The following is a 24,420-nucleotide window of genomic DNA, read 5'->3' as shown; positions in this document are numbered from 1 at the left end:
TAAAATTAATTAGTTAGAACTTTGACAATTTATTGAAGAGTTTAATGTTAAACAAACACAAAGAACAAATAAATTAATGTTGAACAACAAGCAGAACCTTCCAGCGTATTCTATTCAGCAAAGAAGCAACATTCTCGTTTTAAAGATTGATTGATTCGACATAAAAAGGTAAAAACATCCAGAAATTAAACACATTTAACACAACAAACACAAAAATCCCCTAAAAACACCATGTGGATAATCCCTTCAATCACATTCTATGCATACCAACAAGAATAATCACATTCTACGCATATCACAGGAAAAAACCGAGAATCGAACCTGTTTTGATGTGTTTCTTGTCGGAGCTGGAACGAAGGGAAGTCTTTTGGCCGATAGTCGGACTGGGAGGGACGGCGACGATCTCCTAATTTGTGCGATGGCAGCCAATTTGTGCGATGGAAGCCAATTTCTTTGCTGTCTCTCTGTTAGGTCACGATGGGAATAAAGAAACGAGAGGGCATGGAGGTAATTTTTTGAGTCAGCAACGCCTCAAGGTCTCACCGAGAATCATTTGAGCCAACTGTTTCTGAATGAGAAAGCTACCTTATCAAACGCATATTGTCTGACCGAGTCAGCCCAAATCGCTGACTCGGTCCCGGTCAGACATAAACAAACGGGCCCTAAGTTAAAATTATTCATCCTAAGTAATCTTTTATCTTCGAAGAGTATTTTAATTTAATTTAATTTATTATTAAATACTCTTATAATTTACACATACTATCCTATAAAACATGTAAACATATAAATATATGAAGAATCCTTTTTATTCATTCATATAAAGATTACAATGGTTGACCAAAGTGATTACAGAATATGGCTTAATCTAGTAGGAAACATGGACGTTACACATATGATGTTTGGTCGGCAAAAAATGGAATTGAAATTAATTTAAGATTCTATTTGGTTCGTAAGAAATTGAATTGGAATTCATGTAAAATGACAGAATTATCATTCTTGTCTGTTTTGCTTAATTTTACTTTGTTCATTAATTCTTTCATTGTGAGGAGCATCGAGCGTAATAAACGATCTAATGTGAGTTAAACAATATGAAAAAGATGATATACTTCTTTTACATCAAATAAAGTAATAAAAAACCGTACAACGTATATTCAAGCTTCTATGGTAAATGGGTATTGAATTAACCGACGTTCAATACAAAATCACAGATTTTCTACTTTCAGTGATCATAAAAACTCAAAACAAAAATGAATGAAAATGAAAGTTGGGTATCAGCGAACAAGCATCATTGATTTGGGTTTCACAACAAATAAAAATTATACTTTCCATGTCCAAGGTCTCCATGTTCATTACAATAACATCGATATTACAATAGGTATATGGGCTTCTGATTTACAAGTTCGATTCACACCGCAAACACACACACATACAAAGACAAACACACACACACACATATAGAGAGAGAGAGAGAGACTAACCTCGGTGTTGGAGGAACCTGGCTGCCAACGATGTGAAGAAATGTAGAAGACAATCATGGTGTGTGTCGGCTTATAAATGAGGAACATATGTGTTGGAAGAGATGAGGGGCAGAGATGCACTCTGCACCAACGATGATGCGATTCTTAAGTGTGTAATCGAACCATCAAAGTTGTTCCTCCACCTTCTTCTTCAACATCCCAACCCATCATCTTCCATCTCCTTCTTCAATTAAAATAGTTGATGAATAATTTCGATGAAGGCTCCGTCCACATCAACCCATCGTGGAATTCTAGGGTTCAACCCACCGATAATGAATTTGGTGATAGCACATGGATATTCTGATTAAGCTTTGTAAAATCATATAAACAATCATGAAGCATCCACTAGGCCGCCAACCAATAAATCAGGTATTTAATCCTATCTATTTGATCTAATTGAATTTTGTTTTGATTTCTTCCTCATGCAAGTACTGATTTCTTCCTCGTGCAAGAACAGCTTTTTATTGTTGTCGCCATTTTTTTATTTTTATTACTCTACTCATTAGATCTTGAAACTTCATTGAAAACTAAAATCACTCGGCAAATCCTAAATTTCTTATTGCCTTTTGGTTTGTGTTATGGAAAATATGGTTCATTTTGACATTTAAAATCATGATTAGACCATAATTTTAAAACAGAGGCATATTCTTATTCAATTTAAAAATTAATTTCGTTGGATTTAAAGCAATTTGAAAATTGCTTTGTTGTTGCTTATTTTGTGATAATGAATTTAATGCTATTAGATTTTGATATATTTTTTTCTTTTTAGTTTTTAAAGAAGCCGACATTAATGTGGAACAGAAAGAAAAACATGCATACTGAGAGTGTATTCAAACCTACAAATTCTTTCAGAATGAGAAGCACAATATTCTTTTAGAATGAGCTTAGTAACACTCATCGATTTGATGCCTATTATTCGCAAAAGAACGTTATTTAAGTGCATTATGTAATGTATTTTGTCAGAATTTAATTATATAAATGCATTATCTTAAAATGTCTTTGAGATTGTTTGTTAACAACAAGTATATTTGTTTAACAGGTAATACTGCAATGTATTCTGTCATAATTTATTTATATAAATACATTCTGTCAGAATGTCTTTGAGAATGTTTGTTAACAATAAATATATTTGCTTAATGGGTAATACTAACGAGTAGTGTATCTTATTTTTTCAGAATTGCATGGAAAATGAATTTAATATTGATCATACAAGAGAAATATTTGGAATCGAGTTCAACAACAAGTATATATGCAAAGATCAAGTGGATTATATGGACCACTAAAGAAGATCAAGTGTACTTGTTCAATAATTGTATATTCAATAATGCTATTTTTTAAGAATTTTATTCATTTTTGATGACATTCTGTTAGAATATGTATAATTATATTAAAATGTATAAGGATATTAGACTGCAAGAATATATATGAATTTATATTTTATTTCAGATACGTATTAAGAATAAAATCGTAGACCCAACTTGGATGTATATGAATAATATCTACAATTCTTAAATCAGGTTAATTATCAAAAATATCTGCATTGGAAATATATTCTGCAATAATACATTCGAAAATATATTTACTAGTTTATGGTTGACATTCTGTCATTCTGACAAAATTAAATCAGATTTTTAAATTTGAATTAATTTAAAATATTCATATTTTTGAAAATAAATGAATTAATTATCCCTAAAAATCCAAAAAATTCATTTTTAATATAGGTTAATTGACTAAAATGTATTTATGTTAAAATTTATATGATTATATGGTAAATGTTACCGTATTGTAATATACTTCATATCATAACTAATGATTCAATTCAATCCGGTGGTCAATATCTATGCATTCTGACACACTATATATATATATATATATATATATATATATATATATATATATATATATATATATATATATATATATATATATATATATATATATATATATATATATATATATGGAAATGATCAAATGAGAACAACTAAAAGGTTGGGAATGCGAGAACAGTTATTCATTTATGATTCCATATATTCATTTGTGGAGAAATGATAAATCTTTACGCACAATCAACATGAATACACTTTTTTTCTTCAATTGAAATTAAATGCGTAAAATTTTATCATTTCACTATAAATGAATACATGGAATCACAAATGAATATACTTTGTTCTTGGGTTTTCAATTTTTTTTCCTGTTCTCATTTGATCATATATATATATATATATATATATATATATATATATATATATATATATATATATATATATATATATATATATATATATATATATATATATATATATATATATATATATATATATATATATATATATATATATATATATATATATATATATATATATATATATATATATATATTCTTTTGATGCACCTGATGAAGATAGTAGATAATATGCAGAGTATACAAGTCCTTGCCATGTTTTTCCACAGCTTTCTTGAACTTTTCAATCTACGTACATATGTACTCGAGCACTTCCGATCTATTTCTTGTGCGATGCTATTAGAAAGCTCAAGAAAGCTGTGGGAGGACATGTCGATTTCTGGACTTAATGCTTCAAATTTCATGCTAATCAGTGGATTTGTAGCTAGATACATGATGGAATTTCACTAACCACGTCACAACTCTTCAAATTAGCTCTTCAGTTCCTATAATATTTCCAGAAATGGCGGAAGAAGTGTTGCTCCCGAGATGCTGTATGCTTGTCTGAATGACTATATTTCTGTAAGTTTTTTTTTTACTAGAGCACACTCAATAACGCTGAGTATGCTTATTTTTCCGAATCTGTTACGTGTTTTATCATGTCGTTGGGAGTTTGAAGACTAATTAGGAGCAATGGAGCATCGAATGAGTGGAAGACGGTTGAGGCAGCGGAGTGGAACCACTGGCCGAACAAACGGAGCTGACTAAGCGAATTACTAGGGTTTCGAATGAGAATAGTGCTTAGAAGTATAATTCGATCAGATCTAGCTCGTCGTTAGATCTGTAAGTTTTAATTGTCTCGGCCATTTTTAATGATAAATTCGATTCATCTCACTAGTGGCGGAGCACCGGAGGACGGTCTAGTAGAAGACGGTTGTAACGGCAGAGCGTAACCACCAGACGAGGCGGAGCAGACTATGGAAATTACTAGGGTTTTGACTTTGGAAGTTGGACTGCGTTTAACATTCTGTAATTAGATCTCTCGTAGCTTGATTTGTTGAATTTGATATTACTTTGAATCATCTCGCTGATTTTTAATGGTATATCTTCATCCGATTCATTTTAGTATGAGCGGACTACGGCGGCTCCGGCAATTCTGCTCGCCACCTGAACGACTAGATGTATTGATTTTGATATTATACTTTCATTATTAATCATTAAAATTCTTTAATAATCACTAATTAATTAACTCGTTTCTCTGAATGCCATTTCTGTAAGCCGAAGTGTTGAAGACTGTGGACCACCATTGATTGATACACTATCAGCCATTTAGCATCATCCTGGTTTTAAGCTTATCTTTTAAAATGGTAAACGTGACACTCATTATACCCTTGAATTCCTCTTACTTTTTTTTTTACAAAAGAAAAAAAAAAGCAGTTTTATGGGGTGTTTGAGATTACTAGTTTATTGTGGTTTAATAATGTTAATAAGTAGTAAAAAGTGTTTAAAAATGGTAAATTGTATCATCTAATTAATTAAAGATTTAGGATTTGAACCCTAGACCTTAACTACTAGGTTCCTATTGCCAGAAACAGTAAAAAGTGTTTACATGTGAAAACAAATTCATCTTTTTACTACTATTTTAATGAAAAAAAAAACATATAGATTGTAGCCTCATCTTTGTTTATTCAGTCTACCGATTTTCCTTTTTACCCGTATCTTCTTAGGTGATTTAAACAACTTCTTGTATTTTTTACCACATAACTTGATACAAACATTTTTTTTCTAGGCTCATATAAACTAATATTTTTTTTTTTCTTGACTCATATAAACTAAACACACTTTGAAGGAAAAAGCATAAACATGAGGTATGTATGTTTGAGAAATTACTATAGAGTATGTGTGATTGTAATGTGTATTGTGTAATTGTGTATAGATATTAGATACTAATAGATAGGGCCGGGGGAGCCCATATAAGCCAGAAAGCAGGCAGAAGTGGAAGAAGGGAATCACGAGGCGTCAATAAAGATGGGAAGTTTGTAAGTTAAGGGACAGACAGAAGCATAACATGTTATGGAGGGTACTAAGGTACAACCTTAGAATGCACACAAACTTTTACCACAATATACGTCTGCATGCATGTACTTCCACTCAATCCATGTTCTTTCCCACACCACTTTTTAAGGTTGTAAAATATTATATACTTTTTCATTTTATTTTTTATATTTTCATTTATAAATTATTTACAGAGTGAGTTTAACTGTGAATGAAATTTAACTATGAAGTTTAACATATATATTATATATAATTCAATGTATGTTAGCAATGCACTGTTTTTTCTTTAAGACATTATTGTTTAAACTTATTTGTCATCAATCAATACAAAATATGTTGTCGTTTTACAAGAGATGGAGACATAGCAATATATGTACTGATACATGCATCCCATAGGAAAAAAAACATGTGTGGTGATGTAAATTTGAAGTTGAATAAAGGGTGTGACTTTTATTCATAATTTTTTGAATTTAAATTTAATTTAAAACCTGACATAATGTAAATAAGAAACACATGCTTAATCCACTTGTAACAAATAAAACAACAATAATTTCGGTTAAATATTGACTAAGGAGATTAAAAAGTATAAAGAAAATGTTACATAAATCAATAATGTTTGATGAGTTTATATCAATTTTGTATTATTCATTTTATGACTCTAATTTGACACATGAAATGAAATAGAAAAAATATAAAGCAATATAATTAGAAAGTTGATTTGTAAATAAGAGTTATTTGACATACATAAAATTTTATGTTTTAAAAAGGTTGTGCAACATAATTAAAAAGAAAAAAAAAAGGCATGTCATTTGTTTATGTCAAAAAATTATTTTATTATGTATGAATAAACTCTTATATAATTATGTGTAATTCCTCAATAGTTATACCATGTATTTATGTAAACATATTTTTATTTATATATTATGGTGATTATGAGATATCAAATATGATTATTGATTAGACATAAAACATATAATAACCTTTAGAGAGTGGTTTTAATAGATATTAGTTTATAACCCGTGGGAACCAAGTCACAAAATTAATTAAACTTTTATAGTAAAAATTTAAAATTATTAATCAATTATTTTAAATAAATTATTAATTAAGAGATATTTTTTTAGTTATATAAAATTATAATCGTTGATTTTAATAAATACGTGAAGTTATATCACCTTATAATCTGTATTAATAGTATTTTAATTTTTATTCTAATGATATTAATTTAATATACTTATAGTAGAAAATTTAAAATTTAAAATGGAGAATCAATAGTTGACAACTGACATGACATTAATTAGAAGACCTGATATGGTGATAACAAAAAGAGAATAAACATATATTTACTTTTTAATACTTATAATTTCTATTTAATTTTTCCGTTTTGATTTAATATTTTTAATTTACTTAATTCATATAAAAAAACCATATATTTACTTTTTGTTTATCCATTTATTAATATTTTATTTTCTTTTCATACATTTCATTCTTAAACATCAAAATATCATATTTATTCAACTTATTTCTTAATATCATATTTAACCTTTATAAACCTTTAAAATAACCTATTTGTCAAAATATAGTGTCTTTAATAGTTTATAATCATTTTCTATATCTAAGAACTATTATAATAATTAAAAATGTATGTATATATGTCCAAATCTTTTTTACAGTGTTTTTAATAGTTTATAATCCTCTCCATGAAATGTATGCATTAATTGCTTAATTTTTGTTGTTGTTGAATATTGTCATATATATATATATATATATATATATATATATATATATATATATATATAGTGAGAGAGAGAGAGAGAGAGCTAGGTTCAAATGTGGATTGACATCTATTGTGTGGATGTGTAGACATTGTTATTCTGTGAGAATGACAAAGAAAATATGTTGTTTGATAATATGAATACGTTCAATCTTACATAACTATTGTCATTATCACACATTTTTACTAATTAAATCGTTTATAAGGTTATTATAGATGTTTTATAATTATTCTCATTCTGTCAGAATATTTATTGATTCGTATTATGTAAGAATTAAAATGAGTGAAAGACGATATGTGAAAACAAAAATAAATAAAAATTAACGATAATGCATGAAAGTGACGATATTTATGTGAGGTTGAACGTATTCGCTTACTAAACGACTTATTCTCTTAGTCATTCTCATAGATTAGCACTGTCCACACAATAGTTGTCCATCCAGATTATAACCTAGCCACATATATTGTAACGTCCCGGTTATTTAAATAAAATAACAAATGAAAGTCCCGGACTAAATTGTGAAGAATTTTAAAAGTCAGGGGTCTAAAGTGAAACTTCGAGACTTAAATTGAAAATAAGTGAAGGCTTAAGGGTTTATTGATAAATTAAAGATTCAAATTGAGAATAAATTATGGAGGAGGGGCTGTTTAGTAATTTTGGGCCTTATTATGAAAAGAATTTTAGAAGTCGGTGTAAAAAGGGTAATTATTGGATTAAATTTGAAAAGATTCTAAGGGGAGGGACTAGAAATGTAAATATGGGAAAGATGTATGTGAAGCCGGGTATAAAGCGTGACATCCGGCCAAACCCTAACCCTACGGACCATCTATGAAGCCGCCGTCTCTCTACCTTACGCCTCCCTCTTCGTTTTCTGGCACCGCACCACCACCTTTGTTATGGTCGTCAGCAACCGGACTTCCTCTCGTCCTCCGACAAGTCGAGGCGCTGATCAACTGTCGTCTTCAGTCGAAGTCCTAGCCGACACGTGAGCCTCTCAGCCGCTACCTCTCCATCTCCTCTCCTTCAATGTTCTTGGTGAATCAACGTGGTGTACGTCAGGTGCTGCCGCCAGCAACCCTATGGTCGCCGGTTTGGGCTGCCGTCGTTGTTGGTCGCCATCTCCAGGGTTCCGGTTGTTGCCTGCCACCCGTAGTGGCTGAGTTGGAGATGTCTCGACCTTCAGACCATGTTTTCGAGTGTGCACATGGGTTTGCTTGATTGGGAATCAAGATAAACCGCCGATTGTTGATGCAGACCACCGCCTGCCGCCGTTTCTACTTCCTTCTACCGTGTTATGTCACCACCAGCCGCTGTGGTGGTGGCTATGAGATTGTATGAGTGTGTGTTTTCGTTTTATTATGTGTTATCTCATGTGGTGTGTGTGCTAGATTATGTATGGGGCGTTTTGTCTAGCTGGAAAGTCGAGAATAGCACCGCCACCAACGTGAGGTGGTGGCTGCCGCCAAGCACCGCCGTTGGCCACCATGGTGTGGTTATGTATGTATTAGTTAGTTAGTATGTGTTTATCCTTGAGTAAAGCATTGTAATTGTAATTTTCAAAAGATTAATGAAAAGAAACTCAGACCACCACCGTAAGGTTGCCACCGCCGCCGTGAGCCGCCATTGACCACCACTACCCGAGGTGGTAGTGGGTGGTGCCCCGCTAGCAGACCCTAATGGGCTTAGAGATTAGTTTTGGGCTTATTGGGCCATGTTTGGGTGGAAAACCCTAATTATGAGTATTTAGGCCTTGAACTTATTTGGACTTACTTTTGGGCCATTGGGATTGGATTGTGAATTAAGCCCAAACTATTTCATGTCATTTATCTTGTAGAATAAAGGACTTAATGGACTAAGTCCTTAATGGGCTAATTGAGAAAATACTAATATTTGAGAAATTATCAGGACACACACGAGAATTATTTAACAAGTGAAATATTAAATAATAATAATTGGCAGAAATTAATCTAAGCAATAATGGACTTAATGAATTAAGTCCTTAGTGGGTTAAGCCCTTAATGGGTTAAGTGAGAGACACTTAACCCTAATTGTCATTTTATGTCAAACCCTAATGTCACATGGGCCTTGAGTTGGGCTTTTCAATTGGGTAATTGGTAATTGGGCCAATAATGGGCCATCCAAGAATGATTATGGACTAGAATATTTAGTTGCGCTTTAGGGTAAGGCCCTAATGAAGGATTGGGCCCAATTTTCCATAGATGAGACATAGTTTGGGCCTAGAGAGTTGTATGATATTGGGCCCTTAGAATGGGACATGTTGGATTGGACTGGACAATTGGGTCTTAAGGGAAGCCCATGTAGAGGTTTGGGCCCAATTTAGAAAAGTGGGCCACATGTTGGGCTTTGATCCCTAGTTGACTTTGGGCTTATGGTTTGGACCTTGGGCTTGGGTAAGCCAAGCTTGGGGTAATGTAGTAATTATCCAAAGTATGTAATTATAGTTATGTAGTGGAACCCAATTATTAATTGGGTGTTATTTTGATGTTGACAGATCGGGAATCTGTCATCTAGCAGTTGGGGTCGAGTCTGCGGGACTTCAGCAGTGTGGGACTGATTCTGCGGGACTTCAATAGTGTGAGGTGAGTTTCCTTCCAGTAGGAACGGGTCTACAGCCACAATGACGGCCCGTTTAGTTAGCAGTAGTTCCGGACTACAGTCCGATGCAGTAGTTCATTATGTTTGGTGTCTTTGTGATACAGATGAATTATGTGTTCCGGACTATGGTCCGATACAGTATGAAGTATATGTGTTTATATTATATGCTATGATTATGTTATGCTATGTTCAGTTAGTTCCGAACCTTGGTCTGATGTAGTGGTTAGAGTGCTTGATGTCTTTGTGATTCAAGCATGTTTTGTGTTATGTGTTTCGGACTCTGTTCCGATGCAGTATACAGTATATGTCTTCATGCTAGTTGATATGTTACGATATGCTATGTTCAGTCAGTTTCCGGACTTCGGTTCGATGCAGGGGACGGGGTCCCAGTCAGTTCCGGACTTCGGTCCGATGAAGTTAGTTCCGGACTTTGGTCCGATGCAGGGGACGGGGTCCCAATTAGTTTCGGACTTCGGTCCGATGCAGTTTTCGGACTTCGGCCTGATGCAGTGAGCTAGGCCCAATATGTGGTTATATGTTATTGTATGGTATGTGGTAGTTTGGGGGAGCTCACTAAGCTTCGTGCTTACGGTTTTCAGTTTTGGTTTCAGGTACTCAGTTTTCAAAAGAGGAGCTCGGGAAGATTGCAGTGCACACACCATTTGTTCAGCCTGGGATGTTTATACTTAGATATATTTGACAGTTGTTAAGATATTTTGAGATAAATTGTTTATGATTCTTATATGATGTTTGATGAATATGGTTTTATTACTAATTTAAAACGAAAATTTCAGATTGTATTTTTGGGATGTTACAAGTTGGTATCAGAGCCTTGGTTTGAGGGATTCGGGCACACTTTCGGGTGTGTCTGAACTCAAACTAAGGGATTGGTATAGAAATTTTCAAAAGGAAAATCAGTTTTTGTAAAAAGGGAGTTTTGAGAAAAGAAAAGAGTTTTAGAGAAAGCGAAAAGAATTTTTAGAAAGAAAAGAAATTTGAAAATAGAAAAGGGCATGCAATCAGCCGAGCTCAAGTAAGTACTCCCAAATTACCCATACAAGATTTATGATATGTATATCAGTTCCAGTTTCAGTAGAACAGTATGCTAGAATAAGACTAAGGATCTAGGAGGATGCCTTATGTGCCTACTATATGTGTTTCAGCTTTATGGGAATTGCATGCTAGCATTGAGTAGATAACAGTAGGATAGCCTGTTTAGGTTATGCCTGATAGTATGAGCTTAGCATTGTATGCTAGTACAGTTTCTTATTATGAGGATAGAGTTGCTTGAGTAGTCTCTTGTGTCTGAATGCTGCTTGTTTTGTGCTTTGTGGGACTAGGAGTGATGGGAGTTAGCAATTAGGTGAATACGTCACGTCACATGTGATCAGGGTTGAATAATCTCAGAGTGCTAGATTTGGCCCTATTGCGCAGCTCTTGTTTGAGTCTAACCGTTGTAGGGACGAGTCTTTTACTCGAAGGATTATCTGAGCATCACCACATGTGATGGTATTCAGGTGGTGGCGAATTGGCATTACAAGGAGGCCTTCAGCAACTGAGGACTGGAGTGGGTAGAGTCAGAGATTTCCCTAGGGCAAGCCTAGGATGAGAGTAGTAGAGATCAGTAGTAGTAGAAGTGACGTGGTGGAGTTGAGGCAGTTCTTGAGGAAAGTACGGATAGATGTGGAAGGTAGTATGGGCCCGTACTACTGAAAGCAGAGGATCCGTACTTGAATCAAGGAAGGCTGAGATAAGACCAAGGAACTTGTAGTGTGTGAGATCCCTCGAGTTTTGATGAGTATTTTGATGTTAGTGGGCGTATGTTGTCGAGTATAGTGGCGTTACGTGGTAGACAAGATGGTAGTTTTGGTGTCGACGAGGGATCAGGCTCGGACTCTGAAGCCGGGCAGATTGATGATCAGATGAGGGAGTTCATCCCATCCGATAATTACATGCAGTATCATTGACCAGACTTCTATGATCCTCAGTGTGATCAAGGAGGGCATTATAGAGATTTGTGATGAGAGGCCGAGTGCATTCTGCACTGAGATAACAATCATGATAAAGACCCATACGTTGATGTTTCGGGAATTCAGAGTTTGTGAGGCTTCAGATTGACATGGGGGTTAGGGACCCCATTGTTAGCAGTAGATGGTTGGCAGATGTTGCCAACACTTTTAGTACCAGACGTTGTCTCGAAAGGAGGCAAGATCTGACCTACTTCATGTCTTTTGAGGGATAGAGCACAAGATTGATAGGAAGAGGTTGATAGTGAGTTGAGTGATGATGCGGTTGATGCTATGTCATGGGATGACTTTTAGACCAGATTCTGGGCAGAGTGTGCCTAGGCGATTGAGGCGCAGCAGTTGGCGCAAGAGTTGTTAGATCTCCACCAAACGACTGTGTCTGTGGCAAAGATCACTGCCAAGCCTCAGGAAAGAGCTTATAAGGTACCACAATATGCAGTAGATGAGGAAATGAAGAAGGTAAGTTATCAAAACATACTGTAGAGTGATAGCAGGGAGATCGTGATTATCTCGGGGTGCAAGACCCTGAATGATATGACTTCTAGAGCTTGAGAACGAGATATGACTTGGAACACATTGGTAAGAGAGAATCAGATCAGTTGCTTATGTTGAGGGGTCTCGGGAGGGGACTCTAGATTTTGGATCAGCTTTTGAGAGACCAGCAGGGTTAGATACAGTACAACATGTGCGGGAAACTGCACGATAGAGTCTTTCATTCCATGGGTTGAGTAAGTGTGACTCTGGGTTATCCTCCGTCTGTGTTTTAAATATACTTCCAAGAAATGGCATATGTCAATTGCATACTGAGAATTATTAGCGGATAGCAAAAGATCATTTCCCAGATTGCAGGATTGGGATAGTACATCGTTATCTTGGTTTATTCCAAGACTGAGGAGCAGCACGAGAAGCACCGGAGGGAGGTGCTAGAGACTTTGATGAGGGAGGGACCTTTTTGCAAGGTACTCCAAATGTGAGCTCTGGTTGCACGAGGTGCATATTCTTGGGCACCTTGTCAATCAGAAGGGTATTCTAGTCGTTCTGGCCGAGATAGAGGCTGTGATGCAGTGGGAGATTCCGAGGTCTCCAATTGAGATTCGGAGCTTCCTGGGTCTAGCTGGTTATTACCGGAAATTTATTCGGGTTCTTGGAGGTAGTTTGATCTTTTGGATTGGCTAGTATTGAATCACTAGCAACGGTAAGCGTGGTTTTCAGCAGATTGGGCATAGAAGGGTAAGAAGGATTGAGAATTCTTTTAGCTTTGTGTGTTGTAAGGCATTAGCTGAATCAAAGTGGGGGAGAATCGCCCAAGGATTCAGAAGCAGGAGCAGTTTTGATACTAAGATAAGTTTCGCATCCTTGTCAGGAAGGAAGACAGCCCAGGCAGTTGTATGGTATGAGGATAGTGTGAGATGGAAGTTCAGAAAAACTTACCAATAAGGAGATCACGTCCCCGTAATGTTTGCTAGCAAGCCTTGGGAAATCAGGTTGGGGATTCCAGTCAGGACATGAATACAGTTGAGTGCGGGTCAAGCGCGTGTTCGATCCAGTGTTAGAGTGTTGTAAGTCTGCGGGTGTAGCCGTAGCATCCACTAGTAGCCATATAGTGTTAGAGTGTTGTAAGTCTGTGGGGGTAGCCGTAGCATTCACTAGGTTGGTAGATAGCGTGAGTGCGTAATTAGGACGCGAAAGGAACAATAATACCCACCAGTTCGGGTGTAGCAGTAAGGATATGGAAATCTACGGATTGGATTTCGGAATTATCTGGATGGATTATATCTGGTTGAGCCAGTGATAAGGCTGTAGGAATGCCACTGCAGTTCTGAGATCGAGGAAGCAATGGATTGCTTCAGGTTGTTTGTTATATAAGGCTATTGTTGGTCATGTAACAATCACTTTTATCATTGGATTTGGTGATGTCAGGATTTGGGTGCATAGGCCCATTCAGTTAGATCAGAAGGTTATTAGAACTACAGTGGCAGGATAGCTAGTGGCAACAAGTGCCAGAAGAGGATTTCGTTCAGAAGTCGTGTAGAGCAACTGTGTGTGAGCCTTTGGCTCCGTAGTCGGGTTGGAACCCGATATTTCAGATGATGGGTGAACGAATTGAGACCAGGAAGGTCTTGATAGATTTTGGGAAGCAGCAATGTAGCAGCATGCTGCTTCAGGCAGTTCAGTGTTTCAGAAATTTCAATGCTTCAGACAGTCAGTGTCTTAAGCAGTAATGGTATTTGGGGATTTCATGTATGGTTAGAGTCACAAATAACTTGGGTTATGCTAAGTCACTTACAACATGATTATATGAGTTTTGGCTATATATAAGTGAATCGCAGGGATAAGGGGGTCTGTGATTCTGTTTTCTAGTGGGAGCCTTGAGTTTTTAGGAGATGAGCAGGCAGCTGAGAGTCGAGTGGATTGGATTCAATAATAGTGATTCGGTAAACGTGGTCTATCGAGGATTCAGACCATCCCGAGACAGTAGTATTCAGATGAAGGAGGTGTGAGCTTGTCGTGAGGAATTAGTTTGCCTGCAAATATTAGGGCTTTGCGATGGCTAGTCACAGCTACCCTGAGAAGGCTAGGGTGTAACCAGGATCGTGACCATATTACTTGAAAAGTGAGCGGGCAGGGAATAGTAAGGAATGATTTCGAGGACGAAATCTAATTTAAGTGGGGGAGAGTTGTAACGCCCCGGTTATTTAAATAAAATAACAAATGAAAGTCCCAGACTAAATTGTGAAGAATTTTAAAAGTCAGGGGTCTAAAGTGAAACTTCAGGACTTAAATTGAAAAGAAGTGAAGGCTTAAGGGTTTATTGATAAATTAAAGATTCAAACTGAGAATAAATTATGGAGGAGGGGCTGTTTAGTAATTTTGGGCCTTATTATGAAAAGAATTTCAGAAGCCGGGGTAAAAAGGGTAATTATTGGATTAGATTTAAAAAGATTCTAAGGGGAGGGACTAGAACTGTAAATATGGGAAAGATGCATGTGAAACCAGGTATAAAGCCTGACATCCGGCCAAACCCTAACCCTACGGACCATCTATGCAGCCGCCATCTCTCTACCTTACGCTTCCCACTTCGTTTTCTGGCGCCGCACCACCACCTTTGTTATGGTCGTCAGCAACCGGACTTCCTCTCGTCCTTTGACGAGTCGAGGTGTTGATCAACTGCCGTCTTCAGTCGAAGTCCTAGCCGTCATGTGAGCCTCTCAGCCGCTACCTCTCCCTCTCCTCTCCTTCAATGTTCTTGGTGAATCGATGTGGTGTACGTTAGGTGCTGCCGCCAGCAACCCTATGGTCGCCGTTTGGGCTGCCGTTGCTGTTTGTCGCTATCTCCAGGGTTCCGATTGTTGCCTGCCACCCGTAGTGGCTGAGTTAGAGATGTCTTGACCTTCATACCATGTTCTCGAGTGTGCACATGGGTTTGCTTGATTGGGAATCAAGATAAACCGCCGACTGTTGATGCAAACCACCGCCTGCCGCCGCTTCTACTTCCTCCTACCGTGTTATGTCACCACCAGCCGCTGTGGTGGTGGCTGTGAGATTGTGTGAGTGTGTGTTTCCATTTTATTGTGTGTTATCTCATGTGGGGTATGTGTGCTAGATTATGTATGGGGCGTTTTGTCAAGCCGGAAAGTCGAGAGTAGCCACCGCCACCACCGTGAGGTGGTGGCTGCCGCCAAGCACCGCCGCCGGCCACCATGGTGTGGTTGTGTGTGTATTAGTTAGTTAGTGTGTGTTTATCCTTGAGTAAAGCATTGTAATTGTAATTTTCAAAAGATTAATGAAAAGAAACTCAAACCACCACCGTAAGGTTGCCGCCGCCGCCGTGAGCCGCCATTGACCACCACTACCCGAGGTGGTAGTGGGTGGTGCCCCGTTAGCAGACCATAATGGGCTTAGAGATTATTTTTGGGCCTATTGGGCCATGTTTGGGTGGAAAACCCTAATTATGAGTATTTGGGCCTTGAACTTATTTGGACTTACTTTTGGGCCATTGGGATTGGATTGTGAATTAAGCCCAAACTATTTCATGTCATTTATCTTGTAGAATAAAGGACTTAATGGACTAAGTCCTTAATGGGCTAATTGAGAAAATACTAATATTTGAGAAATTATCAGGACACACACGAGAATTATTTAACAAGTGAAATATTAAATAATAATCATTGGCAGAAATTAACCTAAGCAATAATGGACTTAATGAATTAAGTCCTTAGTGGGTTAAGCCCTTAATGGGTTAAGTGAGAGACACTTAACCCTAATTGTAATTTTATGTGAAACCCTAATGTCACATGGGCCTTGAGTTGGGCTTTTCAATTGGGTAATTGGTAATTGGGCCAATAATGGGCCATCCAAGAATGATTATAGATTAGAATATTTGGTTGCGCTTTAGGGTAAGGCCCTAATGAAGGATTGGGCCCAATTTGGAAAATTGGGCCATAGTTTGGGCCTAGAGAGTTGTATGATATTGGGCCCTTATAATGGGACATGTTAGACTGGACTGGATAATTGGGTCTTAAGGGAAGCCCATGTAGAGGTTTGGGCCCAATTTAGAAAATTGGGCCATATGTTGGGCTTTGATCCCTAGTTGACTTTGGGCTTATGGTTTGGACCTTAGGCTTGAGTAAGCCAAGCTTGGGGTAATGTAGTAATTATCCAAAGTATGTAATTATAGTTATGTAGTGGAACCCAATTATTAATTGGGTGTTATTTTGATGTTAACAGATTGGGAATCTGTCATCTAGCAGTTGGGGTCGAGTCTGCGGGACTTCAGCAGTGTGGGACTGAGTCTACGGGACTTCAGCAGTGTGAGGTGAGTTTCCTTCCAGTAGGAACGGGTCTATGGCCACAATGCCGGCCCGTTTAGTTAGCAGTAGTTCCGGACTACAGTCTGATGCAGTAGTTCATTATGCTTGGTGTCTGTGTGATACAGATGAATTATGTGTTCCGGACTATGGTCCGATACGGTATGCATTATATGTGTTTATATTATATGCTATGATTATGTTATGTTATGTTTAGTTAGTTCCGGACCTCGGTCCGATGCAGTAGTTAGAGTGCTTGATGTCTTTGTGATTCAAGCATGTTTTGTGTTATGTGTTCCGGACTCTGTTCCGATGCAGTATGCAATATATGTATTCATGCTAGTTGATATGTTATGATATGCTATGTTCAGTCAGTTTCCGGACTTCGGTTCGATGCAGGGGACGGGGTCCCAGTCAGTTATGGACTTTGGTCCGATGCAGTCAGTTCCAGACTTCGGTCCGATGAAGTTAGTTCCGGACTTTGGTCTGATGCAAGGGACGGGGTCCCAGTTAGTTTCGGACTTCGGTCCGATGCAGTTTTCGGACTTCGGTCCGATGCAGTGGGCAAGGCCCAATATGTGTTTATATGTTATTGTATGGTAAGTGGTAGTTTAGGGGAGCTCACTAAGCTTCGTGCTTACGGTTTTCAGTTTTGGTTTCTGGTACTCAGTTTTCGAAAGAGGAGCTCGGGAAGATTACAATGCACACACCATTTGTTCAGCCTGGGATGTTTATACTCTGATATATTTGACAGTTATTAAGATATTTTGAGATACATTGTTTATGATTCTTATACGACGTTTGATGAATATGGTTTTATTACTAATTTAAAACGAAAATTTCAGACTGTATTTTTGGGATGTTATATATATATATATATATATATATATATATATATATATATATATATATATATATATATATATATATATATGGCTTAGGGAATATGTGGTTGTCATATACCTAAGCTTATATATAGAACCCTACAAACAATGTAGTTTTGATCCATTTATATCCAAACTAATCATGATATCTCTTTTACTATTCTTCATTAATAATGTGACTTACTAAATCGATCAAATTTATGTTATTTTTCTTCATTGTGTCTAAGAACTTAAATCATTAAAAGTCGTGACCATTTAATCGAACCTACTAAATTCTAAATAAAAACTAATAAAATAAAAGATAAAAGAAGAACATGTCATAACTCAAGCTTTTCAAAAAATCATTAAGTATAGTTTTTCAATTGAAAGACAAAACGTTTGAATTATATTCGTTAAAAAATATTGGTTTTTTATTTTCTTTATAAACTTCAATAATTATTTGCAATAAGAATATATATAATTGATCTTTTTCATTCCGTAATTGAACTTAATTCAATGGTATTTTATTAAAACAAAACTAAGAGAAAATGAAATGGGATTTGTTTTGTTTAAAACTACCTCATTTAATAGGTTTTATACCTAAGCTTAGGTACATAACAGTCACATATTCACTTTATATATATATATATATATATATATATATATATATATATATATATATATATATATATATATATATATATATATATATATATAGGTTTTGGTTATTTTGTTTTACTAACTGTTGTGTAGCATAATGCACAGATCTGGATCACAGATGGAATAGAATCAATGATCATGATTTAAGAGACCATGATAATACAATATGGTAATATAATAATCACATAAATTTCAGCATAAGGGTATTTTGGACAATTAACTATATTTAAAAATGAAATTTTCGGATTGTTAGGGATAATTAATACTTCTAGTTTTAAAATTTTAATTTTTCAGATTAATTCAATTTATTCTAAACATAATTTGTAAACATAACCGATTTTATTCCGTCAGAATGTTTTTTTTTGTTAAAATGATGTTCTTTCAAAGTTTTATTCTATTAGAATATTAATGAAGAATAACATAATTCTTGAACCCCCGGTTGAAGAATAACAACATTTTAATATTTTCATATAAATATTCTTACATACTAATAGCCTTATACATTTTAATATATTTATACATATTCTAAAAGAATATCATAAAAAATTAGCATTCTTGATTATACAATTAATGAATAAATACAAGTGCAATTCTTAAAAAGTAAGAACATTCTTAAACTGTGAGTGTGATCAATCTTTGATTCATTCTTCAAGTCATTCTTATAAGGTCTTCAAGTCATTCTTCCGACCATTCCTATCACAAATGAAACAAAAACTAATAATGGTTAAAAGCATGTTACTTGCAATTCCTATAAATTTATACATTCTGGCATAATACATTTTGGCAGAATACATACAATACATTCTGGTAGAATAGATAGAACACAATCTTGCATAATAGATAGAAGACATTCTCGCAGAATACATAAAATAAACTCTGCTAGTTATAACTTTACATGCCCCTATAAAGAATTAAAAGCATGTGTTTTGCCATTTGCAATATATATATATATATATATATATATATATATATATATATATATATATATATATATATATATATATATATATATATATATATATATATATATATATATATATATATATAAACATTCTAACACATAGAATGTATAAATGCATTATGTCAGAATTACTAGAATGTTACTTGTCCGTAAACTTTGGTTTATGTCTTTTTGGAAAAAAGTTCAGACATTTTGAGGTTTGTAATTTTATAAAATAAAACAAAATGTCAGTAAGAAAATGCTTACTAATGTCCTCCCAGCCACAAATATAAATAGTCCCTACAAAGTTACATAAATGGCCTAAATTTAATTATTTTTTTTGATAAATGAATTAGTCAATCAGTTTAACTTTTAGTTAGACAAAATAATCCTTAAACTACATAAAAATATTTAACATTGACTCATTTTTTTTTTCAAAAATAGTCGTTATATAAATCATAGTTACTGTAACAGTTGCTACGTAAGAGAAAATTATACTAATCGTCCTTTTTTTAACTGGAAAATATAATATATAATTCACTTCTAAACTAACATTTATGTCCACTTACGTCCATGCCGAAACTTGAACCCTCGACCTCAATAAAGAAGAGCAACACCAGCTACCGCTAAGCTAAAAGCTCTTTGGTTATGCAAGAGAATTTCAATTTAAGAAGACGGCCTCTAAACTAAATATGTATTCCAAAAATGATTCCTCTTTAATAGTAAATTTACAGAAATGACCCACTTATTTACTGGATTAATAAACCATCGCAACGCATACAGAAATCCCCACTAGTTATAAGCATAAAACGATTTCTCATCCTTTCCATCCTTTCCATCTCTAGAGGGATCTCTTGTTTGTCGCATCATTCCTGTCATTTCTCTAAATATATGTCTAGCATAGTGTTGTTGATTTTACTTTCATCTTGATTCTGGGGTTTGAAAGCATTGACAAAATCATCCTTATACAATAAATACATCTTCTTTGGTCGTGGTTTACATGGTTTTTTCTTCAACTCTAGTGTCTTCTTGAAGCATTCCCTATCCACCAGTTCTAAATGGCATAAAAACAAACATACAAAGAAACAGGCGTTACTCTTCCATTATAAATGGCATCATGGCCAAGCCTCAATTGTACAACCATCGCAAAAACATCCCTAAAAGGAAGCCTTGCACTCTAAAAAAACACATGAAATTAAGACTAGATATATACACACACATATATATGACATATGCATAGAATTATAAATGCACCTCTCGTTAACTTTGACCACTTTGACCATTCTTATCAGCCACTAACCTAACCTTATTCAATGATTCCTTAAACGATTGCCAAGCAGCCATATAATGTTCTTGTGACGTCATCCCTTCCTCAACCACTTGTAAAGCCCGTTTATGCAACTGCACAAACCACTGAACCAGGTTACCCGTATCCACACTATCCGACCCAAGATCCGGCACATAAACCCGTTTAAAATCTTTCCTCCATCTTGACAAAACATATTGACCCGGTATTTCCTCTATCCCATTATGATTTAAAACCAATAACGCGTGTCGACATAAATAACCCTTAAAATTAAAACAGCTACATATGCATCGAACCTCCACTCCTATCTTATCATACATCACCTCCATATTCCTTACCGTGTTCCCCTCCGCACCAGATTCTTGCTCCGTGATCATATACGTCACGATTGACCCGTTCGTGTTGACTTGCGCTACGCTAAAACAATTCGACATCATTTCAACTTCAAATTGAAATCGCGAAAATAGTTCCTTCGTGTATATTTTTGCGAGCTGTGACTCGTATCTACATATTGTTTTTAATTTTGGGGTGGACTGAGTCGACTCGCGATCATCAAACGCTTCCTTTTGGATCTTGTTTTGGATGACTAAATCATGCATCTCGAAAAATTCTTTCAAAGAAGTTTCTTGGTGGACGTACCCATGAAAAAATGGGACGGTTGACTCGGTTGACTCGACCGGTTGAAAAGTCAACATGCCTGCGAGGAACGTGTCTTTTAAGTAAACTGGGACCCACCGTTCTCGATCATCAAACAACTTTCGTAGCATGTCGTTGTCACGGACCGCAAAGCGGTCGATCATATCCTCCCATGCTAATTCAAACTCATCCACTTTTATTGAATTGTAGATTATGTTACTCAACACCGTTTGAAACAACTCTAAGTTTCCAAAATTTTCGAGAATGGATTCGATGACAAGTGGCAAAAAAAGGCGATGGTGGGCCCTGGGGAAAATTTCGGTGATCACCGTTTGTAACGTTGTACTTTGGTCGGTGATTATGGTTTGTGGAGGGCGTCCCGCCATACAAGTCAACCAGGTGCGTAACAACCAAGTGTAAGTTTGTTGACTTTCGTCTGCGAGTAAAGCAAAACCAAGAGGAATTGTTTGACCATGGTGGTTTGACCCGACAAACACCACAAGAGGGACATTATATTTGTTCTTCAAGCATGTTGTATCAAGGGCAATTACGTCTCCAAAGTAGTTGTAAGAAGCTCTTGCTCTTGAATCAATCCAAAACACGTTTTTTAAAAACCCATCATCACTAAAATCCATAATGTAAAAGAAATTAGGGTTTATTAACTGAACCCTACAAAAATAATCTTGGATTATTTTCGTGTCCCCTTTATTTAAATTTAACCTTTTGGCTTTCCCAAATTCGTTATCAAAGTCTCTTTCGTTTGAGCTCCCGTAACATACTGTATCCATGGTTGGTGTTCGATAGAGCTTGATTGTTCGGACTTCCACCTCAGCTATTGGCTCTGATTTTCGTTTTACCGATTCTGCCCTTTTGTGGGACTTTGAGTTTTGGGCTCTTTCGGGGTCGAATAAGTGATTGTGTTCGAGTTTGACTTCATCTACCCTCCATCTATTTGATTCGATTAATCTCAATCTTATCATTGCCATACAACCTGTTCTTGTTTCTTTTCTTCTTGTACTTGCTTCTTTCAAAGTCTTGAACCCTTCACAATTGCAACATAAAACAGCGCCTCGTTTCTCTTTGCTGTTACGTTTTGTCCATGACGATTTTACCCTTATTCCGAATCCGAGTTCCTTAGCGTAGCAGTTGTAGTACTTGTAAGCATCTTCATATGACTCGAATTCCATTCCCACGATTGGAGGAATGGAATTGTGCTCGGGTACGTTTTCCTGATCATGGTTGCCATTTTCAAGATCATTTCTTTCAAACTCGAGGATTTGTTCATTTCCGTTTTCGTGTTCATTGGTTTCGATGTCGAGAACTAACTCATTGTCGTTTTCCATGTCATCACCTTCGATTCCAAATAAGGATTCCGTTTCCACATCGTTGTTTCCGATTCCAAATACTTGATTACTGTCAATGTCAAGATCACCACCATCATCCTCGATAAGTTCTTCACTTTTATCAGAATTGTTTTCCATTTCAAATGATAATTAACCTACACAAGAAAAAGTTAGTTGTTTCTTTGTATAAACTAAAAACTTTTATATAGCATACAAAAATGGGTTGTTTATGTCTTCGCTGTTCAGTAAGTGTGAGTGAATATAATGTAGATCTTTGGAACTAACTTTTAATCTCCCAATTCACTCAGGGTTTTATTGTCAGTGAAAGGTATAGCGACTAGCGTATAAGAAGGGTTTTGTGTTATATGAATTATATAGGATCATTTTAAGTAGAAACAACAGTAAAGAATGAATTAGAAGGTTAAATTTTAAGTTAAGAAGCAAAGCCACCTGGATGGATGGATCACTTCATTGTCCTATGAAAATCATAGAACTATCATGTATTAAGTATCTATTTATAGTTCTTTAATTGGGATCTGTTCTTACTGATGAATAGTTTCATGTCATCTGCAAGAGCTGAATTTACAAAGCTTACTAAGAGCATATCCCTAAAAGTTGACTCATTAACGCTCTCTTAGTCTCTTACATAATCAAATTCACATTCTAGTAACAGCTGGCCAAAAACAATAGATACTTTCACGTTATAAACACAAAAAAACAAACCAGTGGATGCAAACATAATGTAAAATGCGTATAGTATGCTCTCAGTTATACACTTATACTTCCCAAATTTTATCAACAATATACTTAAAGTCGGGTAATATGGGCGTTTTCGATTGGTAGGTCGCAATCATCAATTTTTGAACTTCATACCGGAGAAATCAACAAACACAAATTCTGCATCAACAACTAATTAATCAGACAAATTAAGCAGAAATACGAGGGGACTCGCCACCAGAGGTTTAACATCAGTGAGAATGCGAAATTACCAGAGCTAATTGTACATAAGCACTGACGAACTCAACTAACTCAAAACATAAAGCATAATTTAGAGCAGGAAGGCAATAAAAGATGTGAATTGGAGAAACATACTTTTATTACGGAGATCTTGGCTCAGCGAAAGGATGTCGCCGATCGTAGGAGGAAGGGTACACCGGCGGAATCGGGGGAGAGGCGAGAGAAGTCGCGAGGGTGGTTTGTGTCAAAATCAGATTCGTTACTTTTACCCTAACAAACACTCTTCTGCCTGATTTTTCCAAGGTTGTCGAGATCGGGATCCTACCTAGGATTGATTTTGTGTTTGCAAGATTGGAATCGTAAGATCAGGATCGAAATCTTAAAATCCCACAAAATAGAATATAATTTTAATTTATAATATTTAATCATGAAAACTATTTCAAACATTTAGTTTTTCATTCAAAAGTTATAAAAACTTCAAAATATTAGTCATAAATCACAATAAAAAATCAAAAGCCAATATAATAAAAAGTGGGCAGTTTATATAAACCTGGCAATGGACAGGTTAAGGATAACGTTTTTAAATAAACAAACTCATATCCCATCCAAGGAATCAACAGATACCCAACCTATTAATTATTCTTATTTATAATATTATAAATTACATAATTGTTATATATGTCATAAAGTCTAATCCATTAATTCATAAAATATTACCACATAAAACTTAAATACATTCTCAAAAGCCAATATAATAAA

The 24,420-nt window shown here is 35.5% G+C and overlaps 1 protein-coding gene and 1 long non-coding RNA gene across 2 annotated transcripts; one reads left to right on the top strand and one right to left on the bottom strand.

Annotated features, from left to right (window-relative positions):
• Window positions 1-3,919: 3,919 nt before the first annotated feature.
• LOC111909763 (uncharacterized) lies at window positions 3,920-5,995 on the top strand. Its single transcript, XR_006189277.2, has 2 exons — window positions 3,920-4,859; window positions 4,957-5,995. It is a non-coding gene; the product is annotated as an uncharacterized LOC111909763 (long non-coding RNA).
• Window positions 5,996-20,495: 14,500 nt separating this feature from the next.
• Window positions 20,496-23,945, bottom strand: LOC111909780 (protein FAR1-RELATED SEQUENCE 8). Its single transcript, XM_023905557.3, has 2 exons — window positions 23,797-23,945; window positions 20,496-22,859 (listed from the first exon to the last, which is right to left on the bottom strand). The coding sequence occupies exon 2, from the start codon at window positions 22,840-22,842 to the stop codon at window positions 20,680-20,682; it is 2,163 nt and encodes a 720-aa protein (XP_023761325.1). The 5' UTR covers window positions 22,843-22,859; window positions 23,797-23,945; the 3' UTR covers window positions 20,496-20,679.
• Window positions 23,946-24,420: the final 475 nt, after the last annotated feature.

This window comes from Lactuca sativa, chromosome 1, assembly GCF_002870075.4.
Source record: "Lactuca sativa cultivar Salinas chromosome 1, Lsat_Salinas_v11, whole genome shotgun sequence".
Taxonomy (NCBI): Eukaryota; Viridiplantae; Streptophyta; class Magnoliopsida; order Asterales; family Asteraceae; genus Lactuca; species Lactuca sativa.
This window is presented reverse-complemented; position numbering and strand designations above follow the sequence as displayed.